General features: G+C 46.4%; 1 protein-coding gene across 5 annotated transcripts in view; it reads left to right on the top strand.

Annotated features, from left to right (window-relative positions):
- The window catches only part of AK8 (adenylate kinase 8), a 146,719-nt gene extending 131,036 nt beyond the window's left edge, over window positions 1-15,683 (top strand). For all 5 annotated transcript variants that reach the window (XM_075905784.2, XM_075905783.2, XM_075905782.2 and 2 more), the window contains 2 exons: window positions 10,650-10,730; window positions 14,950-15,683. In XM_075905784.2, coding sequence (XP_075761899.1) covers window positions 10,650-10,730; window positions 14,950-15,184 — 316 coding nt within the window. In that variant the 3' untranslated portion in view covers window positions 15,185-15,683. The remainder of the gene's footprint in view (window positions 1-10,649; window positions 10,731-14,949) is intronic.
- The last annotated feature ends 5,859 nt before the right edge of the window (window positions 15,684-21,542 follow it).

Genomic DNA, 21,542 nt, shown 5'->3' with positions numbered 1-21,542 from the left:
GGCTTGTGGCTGGCAATATACACAGTGCTTTTAGTGTGTAAACAACAATAGCATAGCTACATGTAGTCTTGAATGCAAATTTTTGAATCAGAACTACTACCTAAGACAGGGGCGGACAAGATATGGTCGAATCCGGCCCACCAAGCCTTTCAGGGGCTTGCCGCTGCCCCTCCGGATCTTCAGGGAGGGAGTAGTCCTAGGGCTCAGAGTGGCTGGCTGCTCTATCTGCCTTTCTGTGCTGCAGAGGAGGGGGAGTGTTGTGTGCTGCCCCTTCCCCCAGCACAATCTCTCAGCTTCCATTGGCTGGTTTCCCTCTCCTCCAGAGAGACACATGGAGGCAGCTTCTAGCCACTCTGAGCCCTGGGGCTGCAGCAGGCAGGGAGCTGCCTGAGGGTCTCGCTGAGCTGCTGGCCAGGAGCCGCCAAGATAAGTGACCCCCTGCCAGAGCCTGACCCCCTTCTGTACCCCAACTCCTTGCCCCAGGTCACCAAAACACTCTGCACCCCTCTAGCCCTGTATCACAACTCCCTCTCAGATCCTGCACCCCCTCCATAGTCCTTTCCTGCACCCAGACCCCCGCCCAGACCCTGCACCGGCGTTCCCCCTAAGCTGCGCAGCTGCTTAATGAGCTCCACCCAGCCAAGGGCTCAGGACACACACACGGAGCTGCCTGGCAGAGAGGCATGTCTCCCTCAGCAGCAGCTGCAAAGGATAGAGCAGCGATTCTCTCCCAGCCGGTAGAGTCTTTTTCAGACTTCCTGCCATGCACACACCCCTTCCCCTTCCTCCTCCCACCAGCTTGGCTTGTCCCTGGGGGCTGGGCCGGGAGGAGGCTGGGAGCAGCAGGAGGGCTGTGTAGGCTGGTCCCAGTAGAGCTTTCTCCCTTCCACCCCACTATTCTGACACTGTGACCAAAGGCAGGGAGGAGGGGTTGGGGCGGGAGAGCCAGTCCAGTGGCCAGAAAGATGGCAAAGCCTCAGTCCCAGCTGGCCGCTCTCTTGGTGGTGCAGCTGCACCCTGTGATAATTCTGCAGCATCGCTCTCCCCCACGCTCATTGTCCCCAGTAGTCACTCTAATCCGCCCCATCCCTTTTCATGTAATGAACAACAGTCCCATTTCAGAAACTCCCCACGTTCCTCGCACAACCAAACCCTGACCTTGCTTTAAATGATGATAAGAGGAAGTTGCCTGGCCAATGTGGTCGTCCTAGCTCTTACCGTTTAGGAAGAGTTCTTGGAGAAATGGACTCGTGGACAGACAGAGAGATGCACATTTCTAAAATAGAGAGAGAGATGCTGAATAAAGCCAAGTAACTGGCTAGAGCTAGTTTACATATATTTCACTAGTTCTTATCTGTCTCGACTCTCAGTCAGTTAAGCAAAGTTTGTGCCCCACATTCTTCTAGACATGGGACAAGTTCTTCAGTCATACCGGCCAAACTGGAAGAGATGGTAATAGGAAGTTGAGTGTCATCCTCATCCTGAAGACACGGTATTCTGTGGTTCATTAACTCTCCTACACTGATTCCATGTGCATGTTGCAGAGCGATCAACAGCGTGGAAACCTGCAAAACTCAACATGGGGGCATCGTCAGGGCAGATGAGCCCCACAGTACAAGCCTCTGTTTCCTCAGACATGAAGGCATGGAACACTTCAGACTATCTTCCTTTGCAAGGGTTTGCAGACTAGTCAGTGGCACTTCATGCTCAGTACCGTTGGTGGGAGATAGTGCCGTAGAGGGTCACTAGTGCTCATAGTATTGTTAATGCTGCTAGAGCTGCTATTCTCGGAGTTCTGATGTTACCCGCACTAGCAGAGAGTGCAGTATGGGAATTCATCATTCCTCCATGTTACTTAAAAAGAAAAAAAACATCGGCTCAGTTTGGTACAGAAGGTGCTTGGCCCACATTTATGGTAGGGATGTAAAATCCCATTTCATTGTTTAACTGATAAAAGGGGAAGTGGCCAGGCTGGAGCACCCCCCTACCCGTCATGGGCCCCATAGGGCTGAAGCTGTTCCCTGCCCACAGGAGAGGGGAGCTGCTCCAGTCCCCACCAGCTAACCGGAACCAGTAAGCCTCAGCCATTAAGGGTGAGGCTTATCAGTTAACCAGTTGGCCATTTACATCCCTAGTTTATTGTTGACAAAGCATGGTTCTAGTGTCCTAGCTCAATGGTTATAGGTACACTAAACAGATGTATGCCTATGACAAGGTAGCGATTCAGTCAACATAACATAACGCTGTTCTGTGGGCCAGTACATAGATGCCTCTCCTTTGAGTCTCCTTTTACACTGATATAAATGTGTTGCATATTAGAGTCCATATGATTTTTGTTATGATCCTGCGTGGTGTACCTTCTAATTTGAAAAAAAAACACCCTATCCTCAACCATTATGCTATCATTTAATTCTTATCTGATAAGGGGTGTGTCTGTGTCCTCTTGGAAATTTGTTTACATAATTACTTGAAAACTCTGGATCGTCTTGTACCAGCCTCTCAGATCAGGCATATGTTTACTTGGTTAGCTCATCTCTGGTCTGTTACTATTCTGCCAAGGCCAGCCCTACTTTGGTTCACTCTATCAGCTATGCCTGGGGCTCCAGCAAGACCTATAGTAGTGGGCAAGTAAGACAGATTTTACATGGTGACCTCATTTTCATCAGTTACCAAGATCCGCCAGCACAAAAGTGCGCCTCCAACATATGCCTAGCTTAAAACTCAAGTGACTGGGGACAAAAAGATCTGAGGACTCTAGATATTCTGGAACAATCTTCTCATAAGAACATACCTGTTGTGTTCACTCCCTCTGGGGCATCTGGCATTGGCCACTGTCGGCAGACAGGATACTAGGCTAGATGGACTTTGGTCTGACACAGTATGGCTGTTCTCATGTTCTGGTAAGAAGATCTGAGGACTCTAGAGGCTGCTGGAGATGTTCTGGAACAATCTTCTCAATAATCTTCCCAAAAGGGGAAGGTTTCATACAGTACAATAATGAGAGAATTTCCATGTCAAGAGATATTTCCTTGAGGAAGTGACTAGCCACTTATTTAAAAGAAGCTGACATCTTGTCCTTTTGAAGAGGAAGTATTAACGGTCTATACCGATGATGGCCCCATTGCTATTCTATTTGTCTTCTCTAGCCAAGAGGAACAAAGATCTTACAAGTCACAGCATAGAGCTCCCATGGCAGATCAGTGAGTGACTCCAGTCACAATTCAAGGATAGAACATATTTTTGGTGTCACTCATTCCATAAGTCATGATTATGTCACTCTGGAAACAAACAGATTGCGTAGCACCAGCGGATGTTGAGAAGGCTAAGGCTATAACAGAAAGTTCAAAAAAGAGCTAGATAAATTCATGGAGGATAAGTCCATCAATGGCTGTTAGCCAGGATGTACAGGGATGATGTCCCTAGCCTCTGTTTGCCAGAAGTTGGGAATGAGTGACAAGAATGGGTCATTTGGTAATTACTTATTCTGTTCATTCCCTCTGGGTACCTGGCATTGGCCACTATTGGAACATAAGAATGGCCATAATGGGTTAGACCAAAGGTTCATCTAGCCCAGTATCCTGTCTTCCAAAGACTAAAGTTAGATGGTTCTTTGATCTGAGCCAGTATAGCCATTACTATGTTCTTATGTGCAGTTTTATCAATAAAGCATCACAAAAATTCCTCATGATGAGAAAAACGTAACGCTGTGACTAAATACAAATAACCTGAATTAACCAGGTTGTTCGCCAGCCAAAACAGATGTGCTGATCACAGCAAAAGAGGATGCCATGGTGAATGTAAAGAAACCTTCTTTGGCCTACTGCATAGCCTTGGCACATGTTTTCAGAAATGTCATAGTTAATTAGGTTTGGAATGAAAATTCTGCCACAAGTGCTCTAACCAGGTTTCTTCTTTCCCCGTGAGTCACCAAAGGCCATCCAAAATACCATAGTGACTTATAAGAATTCAGAGAGCAAAGAGGCTTCTGTATGAATAGCAAGAGCAAAAATGAATGTAAGAGTCTTATAAGACAATCAATAGGAGTCTGTCACCAAAGCAGAATTTTTCCTTGGAGCCTTTGGAAAACCAGTAGGTTCCTTCTGTGTCTCAGAATGGGCCACCAAAAAAAGTTCTTTGCCATGACATCCAGTGATGGCTGCTGAGTTTATCAGTCTGTGGGACTTAACCGTACTACTATACCCTAAAGCTTTAATAGATTAGATTGGAAATGTCAGATATAGTGAGAAAGAGACAGGATTCTGATAGCTCTCTCACCTTGTTCCTTTTAACTGGTTTATTTGTTATTTCATTACTTGGGAAAGCTGTTAGATTGACAGCACTGGGACCTTAAATCTTCCTACTTTCCAAATACTGGCTGCCAATATGGTTGAATGCTGACACAGAGGGACCACCGCTTGAGGAGAGAGAATAGTATGGTATCCTTAACCCCTCGATCCCTGGCCAGCAAGGGTACATCTACACTGCACGCTTATTTCGAAATGAAATTATTCAGAATAGTTATTCTGAAACAGCTTATTTTGAAATAGCACATCTACACTGCAGAGAAGCCTCAAAATTAGTCCGAGGCAGACTTCCCTAATGTTGATTTAGAGCCCTAGGAGGCACTGGGGAGGAGTAATGTAGAATGGCCCTGGTGAGGGGCTATTTCGAAATAGCAGCAGTGGAGCAGCTACAAATGCCTTATTTCGAAATAGCTATTTTGGAATAGGTGTTATTCCTTACAGAATGAGGTTTACAGATTTTGGAATAAGGCGTTTTGAAATTATTTCAAAATAACAGAATGGCTGTGTATTTTTCATTGTTATTTCAAAATAATGCTAGCTATCTCGAAATAACAGTGCAGTGCAGACGCATCCCAAGAGTGCCAATGATTTTTGAGGTGGGGATATGTTTCCACTGGGAACTGAACTGAGACCCTACAAAGTTATGTCACGTAGGACACCAAATGACAATCAATGCTAATAACTTTTGGTTACTACTGAGTTGGATGAGATTTGAATCAGTGAGGTAGAGGAGAAAGATTCTATGTGCTGCGCCCCCCCTAAGCCATCCAATCTTCTATTAGGCATCTTATGCCATCACTGTTTGATATTTTTCAATGACATACTGTTGCATAGTTAAACTAGCAGCTTGTCAGCTCTGAAATAGAAGCTGTACTGGATGCTAATCCATCACTATAATGTAATATTACTCTTTGATATTAAGCTACTTTTCTTTGCCTTCCTGCCTACCAACCACAGTGACATCTGTTGCAAATTTCCCATGGATAGAAGATTCAACACGTTGCAATACACAAAGGCACGGTGATTCCCTAAGGAGAGCTTTATGGAGTGTGTGTGTGTGTATAAAAGATATTACATTTTTCAAGGGTAAGGGGACAAGCAATGGGCCCAATCCAGTGCCCACTGGAAGTCTTTCCATTGAGCTCAATGACTGCTGGATCAAACTGTGTGCTTTTTTAAATCTAAGGTGGATTCAATGTTATATCTATGAAGTATTCCAGACAGAAGTCTTCCAACATATCACTCAGTTGGCAGTCTAGGTAAATTATCTAACCAGGGTCCAAAAAAGAACTAGATAAATTAATGGAGGTTAGATCCATCAATGGCTATTAGCCAGGATGGGCAGGAATGGTGTCCCTAGCCTCTGTCAGAAGCTGGGAATGGATGACAGGGGATGGATCACATTCCCTGTTCGGTTCATTCCCCGAGGCACCTAGCATTGGCCACGGTCGGAAGACAGGATATTGGGCTAGATGAATCTTTGGTCTGACCCTACATGGTCATTCTTATGTTGTTAACTAAAGTCACAGCCTCTTGAAGAAATTGATGCATGGTTGGGGATTGGTGCTGTTTTCCAGGAACACTTTATTGAATAGAAAGAGAATCATCATGTGCCCAAGATGTGCATTGGATGCATTTTAAAAGTCTGTATCAATATTCCCCATTAATGGGCTGAGCTGGGAAGACCTTAATCACATGAATAAGCCCCATTAGGTTGCACAAGATGACCCTATGTGTATTGCAAATCTCTCTCAAAGTGGTATAATCTTTCTAGCTAGAAGCATTTTAACTGCAGGCACTAGCTGTAAACGTTTTCTCATTTACATTTTTCCATTGAATATATTGCTTGTGAGTGATGAGTCCTGGAGATTGGAGACCTTCACAGAGCATGGACAGTTTGGGTGGGAGAATGCAAGATTCTCCACCCCCCGTGTAGGTCTAACCCCAGTTCTGAAAAGGCCATCAGATAGGATTCTGTGATGTTGTATGGTATATTCCATCATGCGTTGGTTTTTTTGGGGAAAAAATCACATCTGTAGTCGCCTACCTCCTCTTACACTTTTCTTTAATGGTGACACCAGACTCGATAATAAGAAGCATCTTGTATAAAAAAGATGAGTCTCAGACAAGGCTTTCAGAGTTCATTTTGTTGGCAGCTTTTTAAGTACCGTTTTTAGGCTCTGCTGTTTCAAGTCCTGTAATATTTTTTGAGTTAGTAACTATGAATTGCGACAAGCTTTCTTGATATGCCAGGTTATAATCCTTTAACGGTTCTGTTTATTTCAGAATATAATAGGGAGCCGTATCAATTATCAGGGCTGTATAAACATTGTTCCACTCTACTAGAATATTCATCTTGAGATATAGCATCAGATATTACCTATTCTGACAATCACGTTTTTGTGCCATTGTTGGGCAACAGAAACAAAGACAAACAAAATGTTAGAGTGTAAGGGATAAAAGAATGTTGAAACTGTGATTCTTTTCCTGTCTTTAGAATCTCCAAGATCTTGAATGTTTTATTCCAGCCTGTTACTTTGTTACCACAATGTGAATAGAAGTCATTATCTGTAAACATTTGAAGAGAGAAATGATTTTCATAACTTTAAGTCCTACAAAGGATTCTAGTAATCTGTTCTATGCATGCCAAGGTAGAGCTCAGCCTTTCATCTGGTCTGATCTCGCCCAGTCAGTGTAAAATGTTTCTTTGGTGAATGTCTAAAGCATACAGTATCTTTTGTGAGGTATACAAAAATGAAAATAAGAAGTCTGCCTTTGAAGGCAGGAGAAGGAGAAGTTTCAGTATAAATAAATCCGCAATCCTTTTTAGCAAAAGTTTAGTTCCCACAAGTTTGGAAAGATTTTTTTTTTTGTTCTTTTAAAAACTCATTAAATGTGACCCATATGAAAGATTTCCCTTTCTGTGACAGCAGCAGTCTGTGGAATGTCCCCACAGTCTAGTGATTTATATCTACTCTTCATAAACGTAGTTGTGAGAATTTTCTGCTTAAGAGAGTGTGAACTTGAATATAAAATTAATAAAATCACTACATTGAGGGTAACTGACTTAGGAAGATAATTGTACAGCTGGGTACACTGTATGCGCGTCTTTCAGATGATACTGCAGGGTAGCTCAGAGGTTGGTGGTAGGCGCATGCCTAGCAGCTTGGGCCCGAGTGGTGAGAGAGCTGCTCCTCCTTCTATTTCCCCCTGGTTCATGGACCACATCAGTCTTAAGCAGAAGGTGGTTGTCAAGCGTGAGGCAGCATGACCCAGAGACACAAACGTAGGTGCCTAGGGAACTTTGAAAGAGAAAATTTAGTTGCCAGATGAGTTTAGTGCTTGCAGGGTTAGGTGGCTGCCAAACGGGCTTTGTGTATCCAGTGGGACTTATGTACCAAAGTCTGGGGTTTAGGTTCCTAAGAACCTTCGTGGATCTGCATCTAGGGTCTGATTTTTACAAGAGCTTAGCATCTACATCTCCAGTTACAGTTAATGGGAGCTGCAGCTGCTCACCCTCTGAAAATCAAGCCCTAACTGTCTGCCATGCTGGCAGTTTCAACAGAGGGACCAAGTGTTGAATGCATCATGGCAACCAAATTCCCCTTAGCAGTGGTCCCTCCAGGTCAAGTTTGAGAGACAGAACAATTCTGTGCTGGCACCAAAGAGTGACAATTAGTACGCACTGGCTACCCAATCTGATTCCATATGCTGCAACCGAAGGTTTGTGGGGATGCAGTACCAGGAGTGAGATGTAGGGGGACTTGAATGCTGGGGCACTATGTTTGGAAGTAGCATATGTTGGTGGAGAAAAAGAAAAACTGGGTTTTACTTAAGATGTTCATTGGCACAAGCACTACCAGTCAAACCATGTTGTTGGGGGGTTTTAAGGTAGAAGAAAAATTGTAGCATAAGGGAGCAATCTCTATCTTGCAATTGGAGGTGCTGTTACAAGCCAAGCTACTTCTCTGTCTTTGACATTCCACTGAAAAGCTAACCATTGGCGTGATCTTCCATCTGGCTCGCGCAGAATAATAATATGACTTGAACTGTGAATTGGGTTTAGTGGATGAATTCGGAGAACGTCCAGAGGTAACACTGATTATTGGATGGCAAATGAAATGTGAAATCCCCTGACTAATATGTGCTCAGCCTGTGGATATAAAGCGAGAGTCTGCACTGCATTATTTGGTATACACAGGCAATATGTTTGGTTTTGTACAAGGTATGTACCATCCCAAAGAGTTTATAATAAAAAAAAATCTAAAACAACGAGTAGTTCTGTGGCATGTTAGGGTGCGTCTACATAGCACCCTAAACTCAAAAATAAGATATGCAATTTGTGCTATGCAAATTGCATATTTTATTTCGAATCTATTTCAAAATAGCTTATTTTGAAATTTGTCTCATCTGCACAGCACCAAATTTCAACATAACATGATATTTCAAGACATCCCTTAACCCTCATGAAATATTTTGAAACAGGCAGCTTGTGTAAACGCCAGGTCCCGAAATAGCCGTGCAGTGTAGACATACCCTTACGCTATGTCTACACTATGAGTTTTTTCGGGAGAGGCAATGCAAATGAAGTGCTGATTAGCATTTTGTCACACTTCATTTGCATAATCTATTCCAATCCGTTTTTGTGCAAGAAGTTTTTGCGCAAAAATATGCAGTGTGGACATGGACATTTTGAGCAAAACCCTCTTTTTGTACAAGATCCTTATGCCTCAGGGGGGTTTGCACAAAATGGACATGTCCACACTGCATGTTTTTGCACAAATAGATTATGCAAATGAAGCGCGACAAAATGCTAATCAGCCCTTCATTTGCATTGCCTCTTCCGAAAAAACGCGTAGTGTAGACATAGCCTTAGATACTAGCAAAAATATATAGAATTATGAGCTTTCATGGGTGTGACGGGCTGTCACTGGTTGGGGGGCGGAGCGGCCGGAGCCCCCGCCGGCAGGGGGCTGACGGCCAGAAGCGGGCCCCTCAGCATTCCCCCAGCGCAAGCCGGAGGTGGCGGCGGACGGGGGCACTACCCCCGCGCCTGCGCCGGCTGCGGGAATGCAGCCCGTTCCCCGTGACCCCAGACGGCGGGGGCGGGGCAGAGCAACGCGGCTGGTCGGCCGGGCTGCGCGCCAGGACGTGCCCGGAAGGGGCGGGGCCCCGAGTAGCGGCCGGCACGGCGGGCCAGTTCAAAAGGGCCTGCCGCCGACGGAGCAGGGGGCAGGCTCCTCGCAGAGGCGGGGGAGCAGACCCAGCAGCAGGACGGAGCCCGAGCGCCACACCCCACGGCTGTCGGCCCGGCGCTGGTCCCGAGGCCTCTGGGACAGCCACTGCCCTTGGCGGTCGATCAGCCCCGTGGCGGACGGTGGGCGGACCCCACCCCGCCGTACCTGGAGGGAGCAGGACAACCAGAGGCGGATCGGGACCCGAGAGCCCTCCCCGGAAGCCGCACCCGGGAGCAGGACACCCCAAGACACCGAACCAGGGTAGGTTCAGGGGCAACGGGCACGATCGGCAGGAGCCGCCCGGAGGGAGGAAGGAGCCCGGGGCAGGGCGCTTTTGGCAGCCATGGGTGGACGAGTTGCGGAGGGAATGACCCCCTCGTCCACCGCGCCGGGGCATTAACAAGCCCCGCCGCTTAGGGCCCCGGGCTGGGACCCAGAGAGAGGGTGGGGCCGGGTCCCCCTCCCTCCCTGAAGGGAGCACCCCGCTCCCCACAACCTTGACGAAGGGAAAGCACAAGGCGCAACCCTGCGAGGGGAGACTCCAAACCAGGGGCCTTTCGCCCCACCCCGCAGAGACGGGTAACTACTGACGGGTTTGCTGACCCCCCCTTCCTCCCAGGAGGGGGTGATCGCACCCATTGTCGTGGGCCCCACGGCGGGGACCCGAGAGTTGGAGGGAAACCAAGAGGGGCGGTAGGGTTCGCCGACCCCCCTCTCGGACCCAGAGGGGGTGATCGCACCCCGAACCCCCACAATGGGTAAAACCTGCTCATCCGATAAAGAGGGTTTTGCCCACGAAAGCTCATGGTACTATATATTTTTGTTGGTCTCTACGGTGCCACAGGACTACTCATTGTTTTTAAAGTTACAGGCTAACACGGCTACCCCTCTGAAAAAAATCTCAGTCAGACCAAGATGCCAAAGCTGCATCAGAGAAAAGAATTTCTTTACATGCACTATGCTTTTTGACATTGGCATCTGGGTTGTCCCAAATAATTTCCTTGTCATTGTGTGTGCATTCCTATACTGTAAATATTAATTCACACTGAAGGCCATAATTACTATTCTGACGATATTAATGCTGTTCCTTATTGTTTTCTAAAATTAGGGTATTTTTCCTGAATCTTCCATTGGAATCTGTCATGGAGCGTCTGGCTCAGCAGATGATCGATCCAGTCACTGGGGAAAGGTTAGCAGTAATGTCCTGTGTTTTAACAGTTTGTAAGGTTGACAAGGTGGATGAGGTGATAAATTTAATTGGGCCAACTTCTGTAACTTTGTGGGGCTGTCAGGAAGCCCAAAGCTTCAGATGGGCTTCATAGAAAGCTAAAGAAAATCAAGCAGACTGTGCTCTTGTTTAAGAATTCCTGAAAAGGAAAAGTTCATTCATAGCCCCACAGGTACCAGCACTCAATGCAGGGAGTTCCAGACCTCAGTTCAGTGCAGTTTTAAATCTCTAATATCAAAATCCATAGCAGCAGATGATCTAACTTTTGCATGTCCTATGTAAACTAAACTGGGTGGAAAATACTGTTCAGGGATGAGAATGCAGTAAACTGGACTGCACTAATTAATGGAAGGCTTTCCAACAGAGGTGTCTGGAGATCTGGCTGCATATGGTTTCCCGAGTCCCACTGATAGCACCTTGTGTTGTGAAATATTAATGCATTTCTCCCTCAATAGATCAAGCTTTTGCTTGCACCACTGGACATGGGCTCAGGTTTCATATATGACAGCTCTGTGCAGTGGCAATCAGTCTGACTTAGCGGGGTCAGTGATGAGCAAGTTCTATTGGCTGATCCACCCATAGGAATAAAGTCAGAAGGAAATCGCTTTCTGAATTCCTTCCAGAAGTGGGGCTTGAATTGCACCTTACATTTGTACTTTATTTTTGTAAGTAGCACATCTAATTTATGAGCAATATTAACCCCACATACTTAGAAACAGCAAAACACTATTTTATAATCCTTTCTACTGGAAAAGCATGTCTTATTGCTTCCCCAACACTGAATCCATAGCAAATGCTGGGAATCTTTTTAATCCTAGTCTGAAAGAGTTAAAGACATAAATACTGTATTTATGTCAGATTGGTATTACTGTTATTCAGACATTTCACTCAAGGTGCAACATGTAATTTGCTGTAACTCTTCTCCCTCCTTTTGGTCCAGTAATAAGTGACATAGTTGTTCCGCAGAAGTTAATGCTATGAAGCAAATCATTCCCACATCTTTGCATCTCTTATCATTAGGATTAGTCTGTACAGTATCTGCTCTAGTTAACACGCTTTCAGTCTTTGAGTCTTGGTTATAGTCTTTCCAAATTCATTGTGAATTGATGGAAATATGTGTTAGACGCTACATCTAATCCCAGGTATTATGCTACTGCTGCATTAGATCAGTGCAAAGGGAGCAGGCTAGCCTTCCTTTGTATTCTAACTCGTACTAGTGTTGGATGAGTATATTCTATCCAACACAGCATCTTACCTGGACTCTGCTTTTCTTCTTGGTTTTGTATTTATCCAACCATCTTATCTACTGGTAAGTCTTCTGCACTTAAGACTTGCTTTCAGGGTGACAGAGTGAAAGGGATGAAGTTGTTTCTTCATTTGAGGAAAAGGAATCACAGATTAATAGATTCTAGAATACTAGAACTGGAAGGGACCTCAAGAGATCATCAAGTCCAGTCTCTTGCTCTCACGGCAGGACCAAGCACTGTCTAGATCAGGGCTACTCAACACGCGAGCCACATGCAGCCCACGGTGTGGTTTGGGTTTACATGGGGCTCAACATGCAGTCCACGGGTGGGAGCCAAAACAAAAAAGTAATCAACATAATGGTCTTCTGCTCATATGCGTTTTAGTAGTTAAATTCCTGGACTGTCATTGCTCATTAAAAGTGCTGTCAGTATGCGTGGAAATCAGGTAAATATTGCATTTTATTAATATCAGCAGAACTGACTTAAATGGGGCCTGTGTGTTGTATAGTCTTGCCTTAATTTCTGTATTTATGCCCATCAGTGTGAAAAAAGCTATTTGCATATATATTTGCATGTCTATGTAACCACACTTAAGTTACGGCCCTGGGCATGTACAGTAAACTTCCAATAATCCGGCACCTTTAGGACCCAGGGGGTGCCGGATTATCAGATATGCCGGACTATCAGAAGGGGGGGGGGCTATGAGGGGTCTGGGGTGTGGTGGGGGGATGCTACCCCAGACCCTCTTATAGCCCCCCCTTCTGATAGTCCGGCTCTGCCCCAGGAGTCCCTGATTCAGCCGCTGCTGGTCAGTTTCAGCAGCAGCTGAATCCGGACGCCTGCAGCAGAGCAGCTGGAGTGCTGCCGGGTTGGTCCGGTAGCGCCGACCCTTGGCGCCGCGAGACCAGCCCGTCAGCACCCCAGCTGCTTTTGGGGATGCCTGGGGTAGAGCAGCTGGGGTGCTGCCATATTGGTCCCGCAGCGCCGCTCCTCGGCGCTACTGGACTAACCCGGCAGCACCCCAGCTGCTCTGCCCCAGGTGTCCCCAAGTCAGCCGCTGCTGAAACTGATCAGCGGCTGACTCCAGAAAGCCAGAGGCAGAGGTGCTCTGCCCCGGGCTTCCTGGAGTCAGCCCTGGTCAGTTTCAGCAGCGGCTGAATCAGGAAGCCTGGGACAGAGCAGCTGGAAGGTTGCTGGGTTGGTCCCACAGCGCCAAGGAGCGACACTACTGGACCAAACCGGCAGCACCCCAGAGGCTCTTCCCCAGGTGTCCCCAAGTCAGCCGCTGCTGAAACTGACCAGGGGCTGACTCCAGGAAGCCCGAGACAGAGCTGCTCTGCCCCGGACTTCCTGGAATCAGCCGCTGGTCAGTTTCAACAGCAGCTGAATTGGGACGCCTGGGACAGAGCAGCTGGGGCGCTGCTAGGTTGGTCTGGTAGCGCCAAACCTCAGCACTGCGGGGACCAACCCGGCAGCGCCCCAGCTGCTCTGTCCCAGGTGTACCCAAGTCAGCTGCTGCTGAAACTGATCAGCGGCTGATTCCAGGAAGCTGGGGCAGAGCAGCTCTGTCTCGGGCTTCCTAGAGTCAGCCGCTGGTCAATTTCAGCAGCGGCTGAATCGGGGACAGCTGGGGTGCTGCCGGGTTGGTCCCGCAGCCCCAAGGAGCAGCGCTACGGGACCTACCTGGCAGCACTCCAGCTGTTCTGCCCCCAGCTTCCCCGATTCAGCCGCTGGTCAGTTTTAGCAGCGGCTGAATCGGGGAAGCTGGGGGCAGAGCAGCTCCAATGGTCCGGCTGCCCAGAGCACTTCCGGGTTCCTGATGGTGCCGGACTATCAGGAGTGCCGGACCATCAGATGCTGGACCATCTGAGTTTTACTGTACTGTGAGTATCATTGTGGCCCCCGGGACTTCCAAATTTGAGTAGCTCTGGTCTAGATCACCCCTGGTAGATGTTTGTCTAACCTGCTCTTAAATATCTCTACTGATGGAGATTCTACAACCCCCCTAGCCAATTTATTCCAGTGTTTAACCACCCTGACAGTTAGGAAGTTTTTCCTAATGTCCAACCTAAGCCTCCCTTGCTGCAATTTAAGTCCATTGCTTCTTGTCCTATCCTCAGAGGCCAAGGAGAACAATTTTCTCCCTCCTCCTTTTAACGCCCTTTTAGATACTGAAAACTATCATGTCCCCTGTCTTCCCTTTTCTAAACAAGCCCAATTCTTTCAGTCTTCCCCCCACAGGTCATGTTCTCTAGACCCTTAATCATTTTTGTTGCTCTTCTCTGGACCTTCTCCAGTTTCTTCACATCTTTCTTGAAATGTGGAGCCCAGAACTGGACAGAGTTCTCCAACAGAGGCCCAAATCAGTGCAGAATCGAGTGGGCTTCAGGGAAGTGCTCAGCTAAATCCATAGAAATCACCATTGCCAGCTAACTTTCCTGTGGCTTTTGGGACAGGAAAGTGTAGAGGGTTTGCACAAGTGAAGGTGGGGCAGAATCCCACGCTCATACTATAGAATTAGAACAAACTGAATCTGGAGTGAGCCTTGCGACAGGCCAAGATTGATATGCCTTTAACATCTTCCTAAAAATTCAAATTCCTACCAACAGAGCCTTTCATATGGGCGCCTTGGCTTCAGAAGCATAGACACATGGTCACCTATGGGATTGATTGTGCTAAATCAGTATTGAGGACTATAACACTTCAGGAAAAACTATCCAGTATCTAGGATCCTTAACAGTAATATCAGATAAATAGGAAGTGCCAACTTGTCATCAACTTTCCCAACATCATTTTGACAGGGCCTGAGCTGCCAAGTTAGTTGTGCAGCAAAAAAACCTTGGATAAGCAAAACCAAGGTATTTATTTGGCAACACCTGTCACTACTCTGATTTTCTTTATGAACTGAAGTGGGGTTTGTGTCTTCTCTTTAGATATCATGCCATGTACAAACCAGCTTCATTACCAGAGGTCCAAGCCCGTCTCATGCAGAACCCTAAGGACACAGAAGACAATATCAGAGTTTGCCTGGAGACCTATTACAGGAATGCCGGTGACCTGGAGGAGTTTTATGAAGAGGCCTTTTATGTCAATGCTGACCAAGACCCTTACGTTGTCTTTGAGTATATAGAAAGCTGTCTCATTAAACCCCTCCCACATAAGTCCTGACATATTAAAAACAGCAGTCCCTGCATGCCCTGCTAGTCCAAAACACTGGCAGGAAACGTCAAATTGTTGGTGACTTAGGCCCAAATTTGGGAGAGCACCTTTTTTTGCAAAAACTAATATTAATGAATAGGGATGGCTTCTTGAAACCTCCTAAAATGAAGTTTGCTTGGATTTAAACTTTTCCCTGTAATGTTTGCAACCCCAACATTGCAGCATTGGGCTAGTATCGGGGCCTAGAACTCAAGTGGACTGGCATTGTCTAAAGTGAGTGAAGGGCACATAATAAACAAATAGCATAAATGGTGACAAGGTTAGATAGTTCAAGCTCTTTGATTCAATAATCCCAGAGAGCAAGACTGGAAAGAAGTTCATTTTTTAGAAATTAGGTTTAACCTGCCTGGCCTTTTCTATTTGGGTGAGTCAATGAAACAAAAGCATTTTTAGGAAATGTGTCACATGTAGAATGCATGTTTGGAATATTAAACCCATTTGAAGTGTACTTGTCTGGAGTCATACTGACAGCCTCCAAACAAACACAAACAGCAGCTAGCCCACTGTTGTGCAGTTCACTGTAGAACAAACAGATAGGATGATAGAGCAAATCATCATGCTATTCTAGATCTTACAGGGTAGTAGGGCTTTGAAAACTAGAATCAACTGTAGCAACAGCAGAGTCTGAAGTGCAGACAGAATGCAAGTATTGCCCCATGTCACTTACACTTGCTCCAAGTGCAGATGACACAGCAGTACACACACCTGCATATCATCTGCATTATAGCATCTACTGTTACAGTATTACAGGTCCTAATAGTGTGACTAGGACAGGCTTGCAAAGGATGCAGAGCAAGTGGAGCTAAAACCAAAAAGTATCAATTCCCCTATAATTGGGTGAGAGAGTCCTGTGTTTCAGAATTAAACTCCTCTCCAGCCATGGAGACATGCACCAGACCCCCCTTCAGTGAAAATCCAGGCTTCGGAGTAGACACTTACCCTGCCTCATTCCTTGCTGCCTGAGCGCCACACCTGTGACTGCCCTAAATTAGCCACAGCTGAACTGCTGGGGCCTAATAGTAGCCATTTGTCAGGAAGTAGCTGGTAACGATTCACACACGCTCTTTCTAGAACAAACTAGAGCTAAGTCACGGCCACGTCTGGTAAGTCTGTTGTCAGTGGAAGACTCTAGACCATGGGTGGGCAATAATTTTGGGGTTTAATTTTTTAGCTTTATTATTTTCCACTCCAAGATTTTGGAATGTGGTCAAGGACCACACTTTTCCATGGAGGAGGTGCAGGATTTAGGCTGGAGGGTGGCTACAGAAAGGTGTGCAGGGTAAGGGACTGGGATGCAGGAGATGATGTGAGGTCTGAGAGGGAGTTTGGGTGAAGAAGGGGGTTGTGACCTGGGCCGGGATTGGGATACAGGAGATGATTTTGGCCTGGGGGAGGGGCTTAGGAGGGGTACAGAGTCTGGGAGGGAGTTATGACCTGGGGCCAGGGGAGTGCAGAGGGTTTGCATAGAACTGGGGGAGGGAGTTGGGGGGCCAGAAGCAGGCTGTGGCTGGGAGGTGCTTACCTAAGCATCTCCTGGCCAGTATCCCCAAAGCTGGCTGGGCTCCCTGCCTGCCACAGCCCCAGATCACTGAGAGCTGCAGGCTACTCCCTCCATGTGGCTCTCCGCTCCGGGGAGAGGCTTACACTGGCCCCAGCCCCAAGCCAATCTCTGTTCCTAGTGGCTGGTTGTTTCTGGCCAATAGGAGCTGACGATTGGGCTAAGGCCATCACACGAAGTCTCCCCCTCCCTCCAGAGCAGAGTCACTGGACTTCTCTTTAAATCTGAGATAGCTATGTGCCTGAGGGTCCTGGCAGGGTGGTTTGTGGGACGGATCCAGCCCCAGGCTCTATGTTGCCCAGCGCTGCAGACTAGCCAATAGTAGCTACACAGCAACACTGTTAACTAGACCACTCCACATCCAGGGAAACTCAGATTCCCCCCGATCCTGGGAAAGTGATGGAGAAACAACAGGAGTGTTAGGGCCTCAATCTACCATCCTGATGTGCTTTTCTTTGTACATAAATGTGAGTTCTCAGGGCACAGAAGGAATTAAAAAATGACATGGGAAAATGGGCTGCTCCTGCCTCCTTCAGGAGCTGTGTTCCCAGCCATGCAGGTCCCCTGGATCTCTGTTTCCAAAAAACTTCTGCCTGGTCCTGCTAAATTTGCAATGGGAGAGGGGCTGAGATCAACCATTTTTTTTTACATGCATAGCTGATGCAGCAAGTCCAGAGGTGCCAGAGCTGAGAACTGCCAAGCCCAGAGATGGCAGGGCTCAATCCTAAATCCTGACAAATTAAGCCCTGTCCTGCTCACAGTAGATAAATTTCTCTGATTGTGGCTGTCTGGCATCCTGTTTATCCAAGGCTACATACAAACCAGCAGGAAAGTGCCTGCAAAAACCTTCTCTGCATATTCAAAATACATAGACATAGGCGAATTTCTCCTTTATCCAAATGGCCCCAGGGATACTGAGAGATTTAGAATGAGGATCAGATAATGAGCATTTAGAGCAGAGGGTTCTCTCCCCTCCTCCCCCCTTCTTAAAAAATTAAAACCATGGGAATGAGGTGTGCGAATGCTCTGGGCCACTTAGAAAATCTCACCTTACAAGTCTGAGTTGAAATCTAAGGGAGCTAAGGCTATTGGCACTGGCAGCATGAATCACTAAGCAGTTTTGTGCCAAGAAATTCCAACCCCCAGCTCCAGGGGGCTAATAGCAGAGGTAGTTTATACAGGCTTGAGGCCTGACTGCAAAACACACTCATGAGGCTGGGCCAGTGTATTTACAATAGTTCCCCAGTTACAGATGTGCTGTTCAGTAACCACATTGGACAGCTGTTTTTCCTCAATGGACATAAGGACACACAGTAGCCTCTAGGCATAATTGGGAGCCCTTCTATTAATAATACATAGGAAGCTCATCTTGCTAATATTGCCTCCCATCCTGCTAAATATTTTGATAGATGAAATGGTTCAAGAATGCATTTAAATACTGTTTGCGCTGCAACTAGGGTACAAAAGGGACAGTGCATCTCTAATTAGACAGGTACATCTGCTTAATTAATTTAGCTGTAAAGCCCTTTTTCCTCTCCATTCTTTCATCTACATGCGAATGCTATATTAGTTCCACTCTGCTGGCTCCATAGAAACAGAAAGAAAGAGCTCATCTCATTGAGATGCATTTGGCATGTCTGTGCATGGAGTCTCAGGTCAATGGTCAACCCCCAAGGGTTTGCAGCAGGCCTGAAGTGCAGCACAGAAGGGTTAGCAGAACATGCTAATACTCTTGTAGAACTCTCCCTCAGAAACAACTAAAACAATTGACATTCATTTAATTACTGTAAATGAAACAGCCCCTTGCATCACTTTGCATAGTAAAGCCCGTTAATACCAAAAAGGTTCAGTGGATGGAAGGAGGAATTAGGCTGTTATAATTGGAATATGGCGCTTTCAAACCAATTTGGAAACCATGCTTGATTTTATTAGCATCTTATTCTGACACAACAAAGATGAAGCCACAAGAAAAACAAGGTGAAGAGGAGACGGTAGCAGCCCAGCAGGGAAGGAACTTCTTACTTGTTTTGCCTCTTCTACCTCTCTAAAACATACATCTCATGTCTCCCCGCTGGGTTGCAAAGATGCTTTGTGGAGAGGGGTGGTGGGAGGTTGCATTGAACACTGTGTGTTACATGGTTAATTGTGGAACTTGGCAAAGAATGAGGTTGTCCAGCTGCTCCACAAACTTCCACAGGCACCTGCTGAAAAAAAAAAGGAAGGATTTCCTCTCAACACGTTAGTCAACCTGTGGAACTCTTTGCTAGAAGATGTTGTGAAACCAAGATAACAGGGCTCAATCAAGAATTAGTTAAGTTCCTGAAGGATAAATCCATTGATGGCTACTAACCCAAATGGGCAGGGATGATGTCCCTGGCTTCTATTTGCCAAAAGCTGGAATGGGCAATGGGATGGGTTACTTGATGACCTGTTCTGTTCTATCTGGCATTGGCCATAGTTGAAAGACAGGATGCTGGACTAGATGGACCTTTGGTCTAACCTAGTATGTCTGTTCCTATAAAATGACAGATCCTAGAGCAAACCACCCTATAGGATAAAGTTTGAATGGCTACAGGCAGGAATCTTCTCCATTTGATAGTGTCAGCAATAGACCCTCCCCCCCCCCCCCCCATCCTTCTTGTGAAACAAAAACCAAAGCAGGGAAAGGTACTTATCCCCACTGGAAGAACACAAACACTGATTCTGCAGCGATTGGTGCCATAGCCCAGGTAAGCCTGTATCTTCAGAAGTAAGATTGTCAATGGAGAGAGACACACATTTCAAGATACCAAACAAACCAAGACACTCCCAGGAACTCTCCTATGTTTGGAAAGCCTTGTTAAGCCAAAACTTGCATGCAGTTCAATGGGCTGAAATGACACATTGGCTGGATACCGTTTCTTGCACCGTTGGCCTCTCTCCCCTTGATGAGATTAACTCATCTCCAGCTGCAAGTAGAAAAAACTGGGATCATTACCATGAATTGCCTCTGGATGCAGCTGCAGAAGCAGTGAGTAGTCCTGTGGCACCTTAGAAACTAACACACACACACACATATATATATGAGCTTTCACGGGCACAACCCACTTGGCCAGATGAGCTAGAGTGGATCTATGCCATCAAGTGCCAACCATTCCCCTCTGCCATGGATACTGGCCAAACCGGACTGTCTCTACTCATAATCATGACATCTACGACAAAGGATTAATGGACACAAATCAGATATTAGAAATGGTAACACACAGAAACCAATAGGGAAACATTTTAACCTGCTTGGGCACTCAATCATGGATTTGAAGAATGGCTACTTTTTACAGGGAATTTCACAAGCCAACTACAGAGAGTGCAGAATTGAACTTTATATGCAAATTAGACACTTTCCAGTGGCTCCACTTTGAGAACCCCAGGTGTAATGGCTAGTCCTCTCACACCTGCCTCACAGGGACATGAATATCTATTTGATGGGAAAGATGGTCTGGTTGCTCAAGCCCAACAACAGGAATCAGAAGGGCTGGATTCTAGTCTCAGCTCAGCCACTGACTCACCTTGAGCATAGTCACTTCATCTCCCTCTGCTTTAGTCTCCCCTTGCAGGAATAACATTTAATGTAACCCCACTACAGTGGTTACTTACAATGCTTTGCAAAGGATATGTAGATAGAAGAGATCACACAAATGTTTAAAGAATAAGTGCTCCTATAAAAACCTTTGCTTCTTGTTTTAACGTGTTCTCTGCAGACAGAATGTAAGATTTCCACTAGCTGTGTGGAAGTATTCGGTTTTTCTAAGTTAATTTTGTGAGAACAGAGTTGAGGATACTGGAGTTCACGATGGTGCATACTAGCTGTGTAATCTTCTTTTGAGGAGACACCACCACAGAATGTATTTTCAGTAGCACAACTAGATGTCATTAAGCCAAGAACATGGATCTAACCTTCAAAACCAGTGCAAAGTGAAGCTCTTTCACCTAAAGCCTTGCACCTGAGTGATCAAATCAGAGCCTCTCATCCTACAGTCAGATCAACGAGAATGCACTAAGCAATATCCACACATGCACAATAATGAAACCAACACAGCAACCTACTTCTACAGCTGTTTTACTTCAGTGGGGTAAGGATGTTAAATGGCGTTTAATCAGCTAATCGAGTAGTCGATGGGATTTCCATTGTCTCGAGCAGTTGATAAGGGGGGGAAAACTGCAGAGCCACAGCGAGGTTAGTTTCCAGCCCCAGGAGCTAAATCCACTGCGGCTCTGCTTTTTAAATGTAGTAAGAGCCTGGCCACTCCTACTGCATTTAAAAAGCAGGGGTGCAGCAACCAGACCCAGGCGTGAGCCAGGATAGCTGAGTCTTGGCTGGCGCCAGGTTCCCTCCCACGCCTCTGCCTCCCCTGCCCCCTGTGGAGACAGTGCTGTGGGGGGAATACCAGCTTTCACACCAGCTTCCCCCTGCACCGGCTCCTGCTCCCTGCCTCTGATAGAGGCAGTGGGAGGGATGGAGAAGCAACTAGTCAAGTAATGACTCGACTACATGATAAGCCTAAGCTCATCGGGTAGTCAACTAGTCGCTTACATCCCTACAGTGGGCCCTCACAAAAGTACAGAGATCCACACTAATGGATCTGATTACAGAACCAGAGCATGTACTCTAAGGACTGGTGATAGTGAATGGAAAGATAAGATTACAGGCTTAAACTTTTTATAGTGCAAATGCTATGCATAATAAAACCTAAATCCGCTTTAACTTAAAAC

This window comes from Pelodiscus sinensis, chromosome 23 (assembly GCF_052426305.1).
Source record: "Pelodiscus sinensis isolate ZL-2025 chromosome 23, ASM5242630v1, whole genome shotgun sequence".
Classification (NCBI taxonomy): domain Eukaryota; kingdom Metazoa; phylum Chordata; order Testudines; family Trionychidae; genus Pelodiscus; species Pelodiscus sinensis.
Note: the sequence above shows the minus strand (reverse complement) of the source record. Positions and strands in the feature narration are given on the sequence as shown.